Source organism: Aythya marila, assembly GCF_965140915.1.
Source record: "Aythya marila genome assembly, chromosome: 24".
Lineage (NCBI taxonomy): Eukaryota > Metazoa > Chordata > Aves > Anseriformes > Anatidae > Aythya > Aythya marila.
The window spans coordinates 6,633,817-6,647,204 of NC_139065.1; the positions used below are offsets into that span (position 1 = coordinate 6,633,817).

The following is a 13,388-nucleotide window of genomic DNA, read 5'->3' on the forward strand; positions in this document are numbered from 1 at the left end:
GTGCCCAATGGTACAATAGTCAAGAAACCAACTAATGCATTAAGATAGGAAGGTGAGGCCCCATTAAACAACACAGGGGAGGACAGAGGGGCTGAGCCCACCTGATGAGCTCAGACCAGGAGCAAAGGATTTTTGTACCTTCCAGAAATGCTCAGGGACAATTTTAACTACAAACACCTGCTTTATCAGGTTTCAAGTAGCCATGACAGCTATACAGTGAAGAGCCACAAAGATGATTCAGGGAGTGGAGCATATTCTTTATGAGGAAAGGCTGGGAGAGTTGGGTCTCTTTAGCTTGGAAGACACTGAGGGATGACCTCGTTAATGTTTATAAAAATGGAAAGGGTGAGTGTCAGGAGAACATAGCCAGGTTCTTCTTGGTGACAGCCAATGATAGGACAAGGGGCAATGGGTGCAAGCTGGAACACAGAAACACTGCTTAAATATGAGACAAAACTTTGTCATAGTGAGGGTGACAGAACACCAGAACAGGCTGCCCAGGGGGGTTGTGGAGTCTCCTTCTCTGGAGACATTCAGACCCAGCTGGACACATTCCTGTATGACTTGATCTAGGTGTTCGTGGTCTGGAAGGGGGATTGGACTAGATGATCTTTCAAGGTCCCTTCCAATCCCTAACATTCTGTGATTCTGGGAAGACCACTGCTTTCTCCACCCTTGGTCCGGGTGCACCCAATGCAGTTTGCTCAGCCTAGAATTGCTGACCTTCCATGGAGCTGAGAAATATCAGCGGCAATCTGAGTTAGCAACAGCTGTTTCAGCCCCTACTTTTGGGGGGAGGGGAGGGGAGAGGATTGGTTATCTTAACTGGAAGCCTTTCCCAAGTGAGGGATCCTACTGTACAGAAGAAATCAACGCTTCTAAAAAAAAAAAAAAAAAAAAAAAAAAGAATCAATCAAGAAGAGATGTTTTATAGCTGTATTTTGGAGTATAGTTAAATATTCTTTGAGATAATCTCTGATGTTAGGAGATACGGCCATGCACTGTGTATTGTTAACGTAACACAAGCTGTACATGAGGAAGGGAGGACAGACAGGACTGAATCCACAACACCAAAGGGAGCTAGTTTGGGGACTGCAGGTCCCACATGCACTGGTGCTGGCCCTTCCTCCTGCAGACCTCAGCTTTGAAATGTGGATCAAGCCCCTCTGATAGAAGAAAATGCCCATGCAAGAGCAGCACACAGGAGTTTTCTCAGGGCCCCAGAAACCTCTTCCCAGGGAGTGCACTAACACACTGAACTGTGCAAAAGACTGCTTCATGGGGAGTTGGAGTTGGGGAAGTCTGCCTGGCTATGGTAGCACCACAGACTGGTTAAAAAGTAATCCCCCCCCCAACAAAACCTCTGAAAGGGGAGCTGAGAATGAATCTTGTGCTGCTGTCACAGGTAAACTCTGATATGCAAAGGCAAGCCCTGCATGTGAGGAGGCCATGACCCCTGACTCCTTGCAAACTTTTGTCCAGCCCGAGGTTTACTCCTTCACTCCACAGTAAAAAGGCAAACACATTTGCAGCACCAGGCCAATGCCACACAGCAACCCGGTGCTATTACATGGCTCTGTGTCCACCAGAGGCATGGTGATGCTCAGGTTTGGCAGGAGTCCTGCCAGCTGGGAGATGTGTCCTAAATGTGCCCTACCCAAAGCAGTCAACATGTACAGTGAACATCCCTCCCCCAGTGCCTTCTCCATTTTCAAGTTCTGCCACTGTCCTTGAGATAAGTCATACCCGTCTCTTAAGGACTGCATTGCTCTTTGTAGTGGGGCTGTTTCTCTCTTCTGTTTTGATATTACTTCCCTTTCAGGGGTACTACCTAGTGTTCAGATACCCTCAAAACCTTAAGTATGGGTTTCAGGGTTGACCTTGCCCAGTGTAAGCTACCTGCCAAACAAATAATTGCCCTCTCCAGAAGAGATGAGACAGGAGGCTGGCTGTGCTGTTGTTGCTTTCTCAGCAAGGCAGTCTTTGATCTCTTGCGGCTTCTCAGCTCAGGCAGAAAAAAAAGCAGTCTTTTGTCCCAGCATCTCAGGCTTGTTTAGTACCTGGGCATTTTCTGGTTTCCCAGACTTCCTCAGTGACTCCAGACTCACAGCCCAGACCAAAGAAACAACTCTTCTATGCGCCCTGGTCAAGGCAGCCATGAGGACGGGACTTTGATCAAGCTGGAGCCTGAAGCCAGATCTCTGCAGGTCAACTTGTTGCAGGCCTTGCTGAAGAGTGTCTTGTTCTGGCACAACAGCCTTTGGATCATAAAGAACAAATATATATATATATATATATGGAAAAATCTTAGGGTCTTTTGAGGAATCCAGGTTCATTGCCTCTCCCTGCAAGCTGGAGTCAGTCAATGGGGAAGCAGGCTGCTTGCATGGGTGCTCTGCGGAATACCAGGCTGGAGCCACGGAACAGCTGCCCCTGAGGAGGAGAGCACTGGGGTTAGGGCAGCCAAGCTGCAGTATTGCCTCACTGCTAGATTAGCAGGGACGGAGTTGTGCCTGCTGCACAGCTGCAAACCCTTAGCACCCTGGTTGCTAAGAAGGAGAAAGTGGGCCTTCAGCCTCATGAGCACTGAGGTCAGGTACTTCCAGCAAGGATGGCTGATGGAGAGGGGCAGAGCCATGGGGCTTTACTGTGTGCAATGCCTTTGCTAAAAGATTGCAGGCTGCAAGCTCAGGTAACACAGGCACACTAATTACTGTCACACCTGGTACCAGAGCCATAACTAGAGGGATGGAGATAGTTACCGAGCACATAAAGGGTGCAGCACAGGTACTCATTGGGCAGTGCCAGAGCCCTCAGGAAAGAGCAGAGGGAGTCCAAAGCCTTGTGTGTACTCCACTCCCTCACCTGGGCACTGAGATACCTCCAGCAATGGATCCAGGACGTGAACACGGGAGCGTAGGGAGGCAGGCCAGCACGCAACCTGCATGGCAAAGAGAAATAGCCAAGATGGTCTATACAGATGTAATGTTATCCAGACAGAGTTAAATAAGCAGCGATAAGTGTAAATGAGTACACAGAAAAAGTGTCTGCACTGGGCTGAAGACCAGATCACCAGCTTGTTACTTATACAGCAGCAGATCATGTAATTTATGGTCCCCCTGCCATCCAGCAGGACCTAGACAGGCTGGAGAGTTGCACAGGGAGAAATTTAATAAAATATAACGAGGGCAAGTGTAGAGTCCGGCATCTGGGCAAGAACAGCTCCAGACACCAGTATAAGTTGGGGACTGCCCTGCTGGAGAGAACAGTAGGTGAAAGGGACCTGGGGGTCCTGGCAGAAAGCAGGATGACCATGAGCCAGCACTGTGCCCTTGTGGCCCAGAAGGCCAATGGCATGCTGGGATGTATCAGAAGGGCTGTGGTTAGTAGGTCAAGAGAGGTTCTCCTCCCCCCTCTACTCTGCCCTGGTGAGACCACATCTAGAATACTGTGTCCAGGTCTGGGCCCCTCAGTTCAAAAAAGACAGGGAACTGCTTGAGAGAGTCCAGTGCAGAACCACAAAAATGATTAAGGGAGTGGAGCATCTCCCTTATGAGGAAAGACTGGGAGAGTTGGGTATCTTTAGCTTGGAGGAGACTGAGGGGTGATCTCATTAATGTTTATAAATATGGAAAGGGTGAGTGTCAGGAGGACAGAGCCAGGCTCTTCTCAGTGACATCTAATGATAGGACAAGGGGCAATGGGTGCAAGCTGGAACACAGGAACACTGCTTAAATATGAGACAAAACTTTGTCATAGCGAGGGTGACAGAACACCAGAACAGGCTGCCCAGGGGGGTTGTGAAGTCTCCTTCTCTGGAGACATTCAGACCCAGCTGGACACATTCCTGTATGACTTGATCTAGGTGTTCGTGCTCTGGAAGGGGGATTGGACTAGATGATCTTCAAGGTCCCTTCCAATCCCTAACATTTTGTGATTCTGTAATTTAATACCCCTGGAGTGTACAAACAAGGTGTGTTACCTGGACACATTACGAGTGCAGGACTATAGGCTGTATCTATACCTTCAAGAAGGAGCAGATATCAAGACAGCATTATTCCAGTGCGTCAGATCCAGTCCCATTTCCATAAGCACACATATAGGAAGACACAAGCAGCAGTGGAATTGGGAAAGCAAGCTGGGTGAAGGAGGTATTTCTGTCTGGTCCTGCCTCACCTGTTCCTGTCTCCCCTTGCTGCATTAAGAGTTTTGTTTTCCCTCGTGCTGCTCCCTGGAGTCAGCATCCTCTCTTTGATCCCTTCTGCCTCTGGTCTAGTTTAGATCAGGCTGCACTACCAGAACTCTCCCTGTTCCTCTACATTTGTATTTTTATCCTGCTGTTGTCTGTGCCCTCTGATCTAAAATTTTAAGTAATCTGAGACAGGAAACCATATAGTTTATGGTTCTGTATAAAAGCTTTACAATCATTAGCAAAGGCTTCAGACAACTAGGGGCTGAAAGGAAGGGATGGAGTTAGATCTCAGTGTGAGACATACCCACAGTTGTTCACTGCCATGAGGTCTCCCACGAGAAGGAATGGGTATGTCAGCATGCTCATAGCAATCTGAAAGCAAAAAAAAAAAAAAAAAGTAGCATCTCTACATGATCATGCCAAAAACAGTAGTTCTACCTTTTGTGTATTAACAAAGTTATCCTGGATACAAAATACAGACTTCAAACGCACCTGCCTTTGTCCTCAGACCATGAACTCTCACCCCACAGATAGAAGGAAGCAAAGCAATGACATGGCAGTTGCCTACATACCCCCATCACAAATTTAGTGTAGCTCCGGATCACTGATGCCTGGCTGAACTGTAAAGAGAAACAAAAGCATTGTGGAGGAGGCAGATGCCACCAAGCTGTCCCCATCGCTATAAGACATCTCTGTGAGCCTGAGATGGTGTGCCTGGGGCATAGGAACAAGACAGAAAGCAATGGGGTAGCCACACCACATCCCCGCTGAGACTCAGGGAAGACATTTGCTATCAAACCTGAACCTCAAACTGCAGCTAGAACAGTGCCCTGATTAGACATGGCATACATTAGCACTTATACAGGGCTTTATCTGAAACTCACTATTTGTATTAGATTAGTCTCCCCTCCCCATTAACTCCTTACAACTCCGAGTGCTCCGTATGGACCCCCAAGCCCTCCATCAGGCACTTCCACTCACATTATCGTCCACTGCGTAGGTGTTGATGAAGTGAGCCAAGAGATTGCAGCACCAGAGGAAGATGACATCCCCCACAATGTGAGGGACTACACCACTGCAATGGCAAAAATATAGGCATGAGGTGCAGAAGGGTCCAAGTGCTGCCTTTGGAGCCCTCCTTTCCTCTACCAGCATGAAGGAACCCTGCTCCCCAGAATGCATCTTTATTTAGGGAGAAGGGGAGACTTAAGGGAAGAGCTCTCATGGCCTTCAGAAGTGGTGGTTTGTGCTGCTAGCTGCTCCAGCCAGGGGATGCTAATGACTAGGAAGTTTTGGATCTCTTGTTGGGGTATGACTCAGCCAAGTCCCCTTGTTTTACTCCAAATACCTTCTCAGCCCAGCTACTGCTCTGAAACCCACGCAAGACACAGATGGAGCAGGTTCCCGTTAAGTTCATTTTGCAGATGCTCTTCTGGATAAAGAATTAGAAGGTCACCTCTGATGACCATCTCCCTCTCCTTTTAGAAATTAAAATGGGAGGGGAAGGGGGGGGGCTTCCTACCAAGTCTGCTCTAGTGCAAAGTGGGATTAACTGGGGGCAGCACCTTAGCCCCTCTGATCTTCCTAGTCTCCAAGTCCAGGCTGGCACCCTGCTGCCACCTGGGAGCACAGAGACAGGGGTTGACTTGCTGCTTTGGCTTATCCCTCTCAAAACCCAGTACTGAGATCCCAGTAGCACAAGCACCCCCAGCTTCTGGCACTAAAACAATAATGAAGCATTTCTGAGCGTTTCTCCAGTTTGTCAGAGCCTCAGCAGCATCTGCTCTGCCAGCATACTCACCAAACCTCAGGCCTCCTGCTTTGGCTTTGCAGTTGTTACACTGCAAAAGGATCCAGGTGTGTTTTAAACCTGTGTTTCACCAGATGTATTAAGACAGTTCTCCTCAAAATAAGTCTAATATGGGCTTATTAGAGATTTTGGGGCAGGGTATTAATTTTGTTTCCTGCTCTGACTGCTGTAGCAGCAGAACAGCAATTGGGACAGCATGCTCTGAACCAGCTTGCTCCATCTGCTTGGTTTTTACAGTTTTTGGAGACAACCTGTGTATTGTCAAGGCCCAGGCAGCTCTGGAGATGCAGCCAAGGTCTTGGGGCCAGGCACAGCACACACGTTCAACAGAAGATCTGCTGACTTAAAAGACTTGATACCTGACAGCAACAGGCAGGACAAAGAAATCAAAGCTGTCTGGTCCCAGGGATTGTCTGCTTTGCATTCAGCCTTTGTAACAACAACAACAAAAAAATAAAAATCCCTCATCTAACTCAAAGTAAAATCTTAAGAAGATTCCTGAAGTACCACTGATATAACAGAGGCTTAAGCAACTCCAGAAACAGAAGGCTGGTCCAGGATTGTGCCATGCCAGGCTTGCAAGTAAAGCCTCACCCATCTGTTGATACAGGATCAGACCACTTGTTCCATTTGCAATAAGGATCATACCCCTCTCTATCCCCAGTTATGCAAGTAATGATGAATGTTGGGTCTGTGCTTAAAGGATGGCAGGAGACCAGGGGTCTGAGAGCTGCAGAAGGGGACCAAGAAGAAATTAATTTGCACTACAGCTCTCACACCTGATGAGATGTCCAAGGACATTTGGATGAGGAGCAAATTCTTAGAAGACCGCAAGTCTTCTCAGAAAAGCTCAGAGCAGAAGACCAGTGAGGAAACCTGTATGATGTACAGTGCTGTGACCTACTTGCTTCATGCAATCCAGCAGGAGAAACCCCAGTGTGGGGAGGGGTAGGACAAGCCATATTTGAACTGACCATGTACAGCAATTTCAGTGCCCATTTCAGAGGCCATAGAGCATCATTCTTATCTGCTGGCTGCAGGAAACTGCTAAGATATCAGGGGAATTAAGAAGTCCTCTCATTGAAATGTCTTCTTCTCCAGCTGGTCATGCACCCAGAATGAGAATGTGCCGATATTATGCTATGACTATGTAGAGGTTGTCAGACCATGAGAAATAAGTGTTCCTCGATGATTTTAAGGGAATGGATGTGTTTGGATTTCATTAGAAGTGCTGAGAGCAGAACAGCAACAGTTTGGTCTTACAGATGTAGTTTGTGTTCCTCTTACTGTAGTGTGATTACCTAGCTGAGTTGTAGAGCACGTATAAATTCAGAGCACTCCTGAGATATTTTGGGTTATGTTAAAGCCTTTCTTGTTAACTGCTAAGTTTAATTAGGCTACCAAGTGTTTATTTTACATGGAGGAAGAGAACACAGCTGGCTCTTTTCACAGACTGCTTTCTAGGGAGTTGGAGGAAAGGGGAGCTCAGCAAGACCACATGGAACATCCTGGAGGAAGCTGTATTTAATGGAGATCTGGGGCTGCAGATCCTGAAGAATAGCAGTAGACCACAAAAAATATAGTGACACTTGATTGATAAGGTCTCTACAGACCTCTGGCCCTTTCCCCTTGGGGAAGAACAGAGTGAGACCCCCTGTGACTGCTCATCCTTTCCTGATGCATTTATATTTAATCTGGAAGCCCGTATTTTGTGATTCCAAAGCCACATATTTCAGGCCTGAAAGCCCCTCCTGAAATTTTGGAGCTGCCTTTACTATTATTGACATAATAAAGCAAGTTATGTCTCCACTGGGAACAGAAGTAGCAGGTAGTTTTGTTTTATATAGATGTGAGAAAAAGTCAAGAAGTGTTAATAAAGGGTTTAAAAAAAGGTGTCTGCTAGACTTTCACTTTAGTGATGCTGTCAATTCACCACATTTTGTAAGTACAGTCTGAGCTCCTTTAGGCAAGCTAGTCCGGGCAGCAATGCTGCCGCATTATGCGGTCCTGCTCCTGCTGTACAGACAAACCTGTAGCCAGAGCAAAGCACCTACTCATTACAAGCACCCATGGTGCTTTGCTGAGGAATGTGCAGGCCCTTATCCAGGCCCTGGCTTTTATTTCAACAAAGGGCCTCATTGTTGCACTTGATCTTGGTGCCTGTTGCACAAATGCTTTAAATGCTCCTTCACTGAAACACAAAGAAGTACAAGGGAAAAAGAAAGGTAAGAAAAAATACAGTTTTCCCCGGGCTCTGAAAATTTGATTGAAGATAAGGTCTGAAACAAACTTAATGGTCCAACTGGAGCTCTGTCAAAGCCACAGATTTTATCTGTGCTCTTGGGAGTGATGTGAAAGTCCTGCAGTCAGACAAGGTTTCAGGGAAGAGGGAGCTCAGCACAACTCCTTTCAGTGAAGTTGGAATCATAACCAGGAGAGCCACTGGCATCTTCTGACTACAGGAGACAGTATTTAAACAACTCACGTACACGAAGAATCCCAGAATCCCTTCTTCCTTAAATATCCTGACGATGGCACTGAACACACCACTGCCAAGAAAGGAAAAGAACAAGCTTGCAGAGGTTTTTCCATCTCTGTCCTGCACAGCTTCATGTGGCCATAGAAGTGTCCCCCCTGCAAGTCACCCTGCCATCAATGTAGCAGGCAGCATCATTCTAATCCTCAACTCATGAAGAAGGGTAGTGTCTGTGCTCTGCCAATTTGCAGTAACTCCAGGACTCAACTTGCCAACATCTATGTTTAAATGCTGAAGCTAGAAGAGGTCTAATTGGCTTTGTGTGAGTGGGTAAGTGTGCCACAACCATGGCATGTAAAGTGCTTTGATTTGGCTGATTCTTCTGCTGCACCCCTGGGAGCTGGTGACAGCAGGCGTGTGTTAGCTGCACCAAAACACCCACTGGCACAAGGCTGAACTGAGAGGCATGTGAAGGGACAAAGTCCAGCCTTCCCACATCCCTTCACCCCATGCTTATCCAACCTCTATCCACAAGATTCACTTTTCAGTCTCCCAAACCTCCTGGATCACCATAATCCCCACTGTGTGGGAACATCGGGCATGCCTGACTCCAGGACTTGTGCTTCTGTGTGCCCACACTCTTCATTCAGAGCTGCAGCCATTCACCTGTATTTGACTTCCCGGCCTATGAACTGGACCATGCAGCGCATAGAGATCACTAGGAGAACAGAAACATAAGCTGACAAACAAATCAAGTTTGAGTTGTGATGGAGGTGAAGGAAAATGCAACCCGATCCTTCTGCCACCCCTCTTCTCCTCTCAAATCAGCTCCTCCCAGTGGTCCTCATTACTGCAAGGCTCATTAGAAAACAGTGCTTTCCCTTAGTTTCTAAGTGGAGGGAGGGATTTCTGGTCCCAACCCCAATGGGACCTCTGTGACAAGCTTTAAGACGAGTGAGAAGAGATCACCTGGGACCCACATCTGTTCTGTAGTTTGATACAAAGCCACTTCTAATAGAAAACCACATCAAGTAAACAGGATTTTGGAAGTGATCCTGAGCCAGGGAAGGGTTCCTCAATCTGGAGAGGACAGCCAGGCAGAAGGACAGAACTCACCATGCAGTGGATGTGACACGACCCGAGACACACACTGCATCATCATCTCGTGAGATGTCTGGGAAAGGGAGAAAACACCACAGCTGTGTGAAAAGCTCCACCTGTACAGATCAGGATCTTTCCCTTAGTGTAGAAAAGCCCACTTCAGGTCCCAGACCTGTTTTTAAGTATGTTTTTCACAGTAAACCTTTATTTCTATGAAATATCCCACATCTGGACACAATGGCTACTAAATACTTCAGTCTTTTTACCCAGAATTTCCCTCCAAGTAATTTCACCCAAAAGCCACAGTTTAAGCTTCCTTTGCTCTTCGGGCACATTCCCGGTGTGATCTCCCTAATCACTCATTAACATGCTATATCCATTTCTCACCTCTTTCACCACTTTCCTAAGGGAAGTCTTCATATCATCCTTGTTAGAAACATGCTCCATGTCCTCCAGCGGAAAGGCCTGAGCAGGAGAGAAGAAACATATGGCCAAAACTGATGGAGATGCTGACCCACAAGCCCGTGATTTCTGAGGACTGGAAGGAAACCTTCAGCAGTTGTGCTCTAAACTACAGTAGAAAAACAGACAAGGAGGAAGACAGGAGAAGGAAGGGTGGAAGGTAAAACAGAGGAAAACTACCATGAGACTGCTTGTAAAAGATAAAAGGCAAGTGACTGGTCAAATTCAATTGAGATTCTTTAGAAAGTAAGTTCTGGGGATATGGGCACTGTTTTCCTTCTGTCCTGGAGGACTACTTAGAGCCATCAGATGGTGGAGTGGAACAGGTACTTTAATCCTCCGTGTTCAGTCATGGCTGGGTACAAGCACATGCAGGCTCTGTTGCTCTTCTACAGTAGCACTGTCTGCCCCAGCAAGATGATTTATGGAGAGAGAAGACGACCTTTACCTTCTTCACGTTTCCCCTGGTGACAGTTGATAAAGTGCTTGAGATGAGGCGAGGAGTAAGACCACGGAAGAGGCCTCTTTTCCCATCCACTTTCACAATGTGTCTGGCTGAGTAAGAAAAGACCAGGCTGCTGTCAGCTGGGATACAGCCAACCTGTGGAGAGTACCCTGCCCCACTTCAGTATTCAGCTGAAACCACGCTGGAGCTCTGGAAGTCACAGCAACTGCTCTGCAGTCCTGCCACAAATGTTTTATTATAAAGCTCTAAATAAATTTAATATAGGTTGCAAAGAAACCTTAACTATTCTTTGTCACATCTGTCTAAACTGGAAGGATGAGTGCATCCTTTGACTGTTTTGCTTACCTGAAAGGGCTACACGGCAGTCTGGACTGAACTAAGGTAGGGTGGGATAATCTCTCGTGTTGCGTGTTGTGACCTTCTCCCTCTGCCCTGCAGGGTCAGAGTCAGGGTAAATAAAGACCTTGCAAAGTCAGATTCTGCTCCTGCCCTGCCACCTTCTCCCAGGCAGGTTTACAGACAAAAAAAAAAAAAAAAAGCCAAAGGAGCCAATATGTCCCTGGTATAACAGGATGGAATACAACCCACTGTGAGCTTGCAGGTACTGACTGTTCCTCCTCCCCATGTTCTGCTGTCCCGAGTGAAGGCAGTGCCCATCTCCCTCTTGCAGTGCTGTAAATCTATTTGGAAAATGCATCATCTTCCAAAGCACAGCATTGGAGCATTTCTAGCTCTGGGTGTCCCAGCTTGCAGTGTTTTTGTACTGCTCCTGCTCTTGGCTCTTCACCCTCACGTACTGCTGTCTGATTTGGGGATTGGCCCCATTTAACTCTCAGGGCTCACCTTCCCCAAAGTTCTGCACACCTGTAAAAGTAGCTCCTACTTTCAGGCAGTATTCACCTGCCTCTCCTGTGCTGCAGCCACAAAGAAAGAAATATATTACCTTCCCCTTTCATGGTATTTTTGTCCCTTTAGGGCTCCACCTACAATACAAATGAGCTGGGCAGAAGGCCAAGTTATTGCAGTGCTGTTCTGTAGCAAAGAAACACAATGCGCTATCTCTAATACATGCAAAACCCTCCACCAAACAAACCTACACCATACAAACCCCCACTGCACTCTCAGCTATGGAAGCAAGCCAGTGCAACATGCCATAGGAGGGGGATGCAGACTGGGCCACCACTTCCTTGTCCCTGCCTCATAACAACAGGTACATCTGATGGCTGTGCAACTGGTGGTAGCATATAATGTCTAACTGCAGCCTCAGAATGAGACCAAGGTGGTGCTGTGAAGGTGGAAGAGCAGCTGGAGGCTGGATCCAGCATTGCACTCAGCATGTGTGGGCTGGCCTGGAGGAACACTCACCATAGGTAAAGAAGCCAGGCAGGTACAGTACTTTCTTTCCCAGCACGTTTCTTCCAATGGTTGGTGGTAGTGGCTCATGCCCAACCTGCAGGAGAAACCCCATGAACAGGTTCCCAAAACAGTTCTGGCATTCCTGAACCTGACAGACCACATGGCCTTGATTCCATCTTCCTGAGCTGCTGAAGCGCCATGTCCCACTCAGTTACCATATGATAAATGGGTGTCCCATGACATGGGCAGTCCCCTTCCTATTAAACAGGGTCTCTGGAGAACAGGGGTCCTCATCCATCTCATTTTATAGCATTTACCATTACAGAGGGGTTCTCAGGATACTGTGGATCCTCAATCCCCCATTATACAGGAATGTCTCATCTTTTATTATATAGGAGTCCCCACTGCATAGGTATCCTCACCTGTCCCATTTTATACGGGTCCCCACCTGCTGTCATATAAAGGGGTCTCAGTTCCTCTCTTTTAAAGAAGTCCCCACTGCACATGTTTTCTTTGTCCCTCCATTATATATGATTTTCTATTTCCTGTCCTATAGAGTCCCTGTCACTGAAAGTATTCTCATCCTCCTAATATATAAGGCTCCCTGTTTTATAGGTACCCTCATCCTCCCAATTATATGTAGGCCCCCCACTCTGACATAGGGATCCCCATTAGAGAGGGTGCCATCCTCTGTTATACAGGTGGACCCTGGGCAATGGGGCCCCCTCATTACCCCATTATGCAGGTGCCGCTTTCCCCATTATCTAGGTTGATGTACACACAAGACGCCCTTATCTCCTCAGTCAAACAGGGATGCCCCTCCCCAGCCGTACAGAGGTCCGTTATAACCCTGGTACACGCGGGGTTTGCCCTCCCGTGGCACTCCCTGAGCGCCCCGCTCCCCTTCACACCGCGATCCCCGTTGCACAGAGGCCTCGGCTGGGGCAGTACAGCACAGTCCCTCCTTACACGGGGTGTCCTCATCCCCCCGTACGCTGCGGTCCCCGTGTCGGGGGTCCCTCCTGCCCCGTTCAACCCCCGCTTACAGGGGGTCCCAGTGCGCGGGGCACCCCCTGCCCCGTCACACAGGGGGCCCGGCACCCCTCCACACACAGGCCCTCCTCGGACCCCCCCACGCGGGGGTTCGCCCCTCACCGCCCCGCAGCCGGCCCCGGACCTGGACGAGCAGCTTGACGTAGAGCAGCGGGTGGCTGGCAGCGGCGAGCCCGGCGCCCAGCACCACGAACAGGCCCTCGGCGCCCTCGGCCCGGCCCGGCCCCGGCCCCGCCCCGGGGCCGCCGCCAGGGGGCGTCAGCGCCTCCGAGGGCAGCGCCGCCGCGTCCGCCATGGCCCCGCCGCCACCGCGCCTGCGCCGCGCGGGCGCGTGAGGGGAGGGAGGAGGGGGAGCGCGCGGGCGGGACCATGGCGGGAGAGGCGGAGGGGGCGCGGGCGGGACCATGGGCGGGCTGGGGGGAGGCAACGCGGCGGAGGCTCAGCAGCGGCCCGGCAGCGCCGCGAGGCGGCT

The 13,388-nt window shown here is 48.8% G+C and overlaps 1 protein-coding gene across 4 annotated transcripts; it reads right to left on the reverse strand.

Moving 5' to 3' along the window:
- Positions 1-922: 922 nt before the first annotated feature.
- On the reverse strand, positions 923-13,215 carry MTCH1 (mitochondrial carrier 1). 4 transcript variants are annotated; one of them, XM_082778295.1, is made up of 12 exons: positions 13,041-13,215; positions 11,873-11,957; positions 10,490-10,596; positions 9,967-10,044; positions 9,595-9,652; positions 9,145-9,196; positions 8,492-8,551; positions 5,174-5,267; positions 4,765-4,812; positions 4,497-4,564; positions 2,866-2,941; positions 923-2,433 (listed from the first exon to the last, which is right to left on the reverse strand). In XM_082778295.1, the coding sequence occupies exons 1-12, from the start codon at positions 13,209-13,211 to the stop codon at positions 2,359-2,361; spliced, it is 972 nt and encodes a 323-aa protein (XP_082634421.1). In that variant the 5' UTR covers positions 13,212-13,215; the 3' UTR covers positions 923-2,358. The 4 variants fall into 4 exon arrangements, with proteins under 4 accessions (XP_082634421.1, XP_082634419.1, XP_082634420.1 ...); XM_082778293.1 differs by having other exon boundaries at positions 2,763-2,941; XM_082778294.1 differs by having other exon boundaries at positions 9,145-9,217.
- Between the last annotated feature and the right edge of the window lie 173 nt (positions 13,216-13,388).

Bases quoted from the DNA above. Each gene is read 5' to 3' on its own strand.
- MTCH1 (XM_082778292.1), bottom strand. From the start codon at position 13,211: ATGGCGGACGCGGCGGCGCTGCCCTCGGAGGCGCTGACGCCCCCTGGC. The intron at 9,218-9,594 runs GTGAGTTCTGTC...TTTGTTTGTCAG, and splicing joins CGTGTCACATCCACTGCATG to CTTATGTTTCTGTTCTCCTA. The intron at 2,942-4,496 runs GTATGTCTCACA...TTTGCCATGCAG, and splicing joins ATGGCAGTGAACAACTGTGG to GTTGCGTGCTGGCCTGCCTC.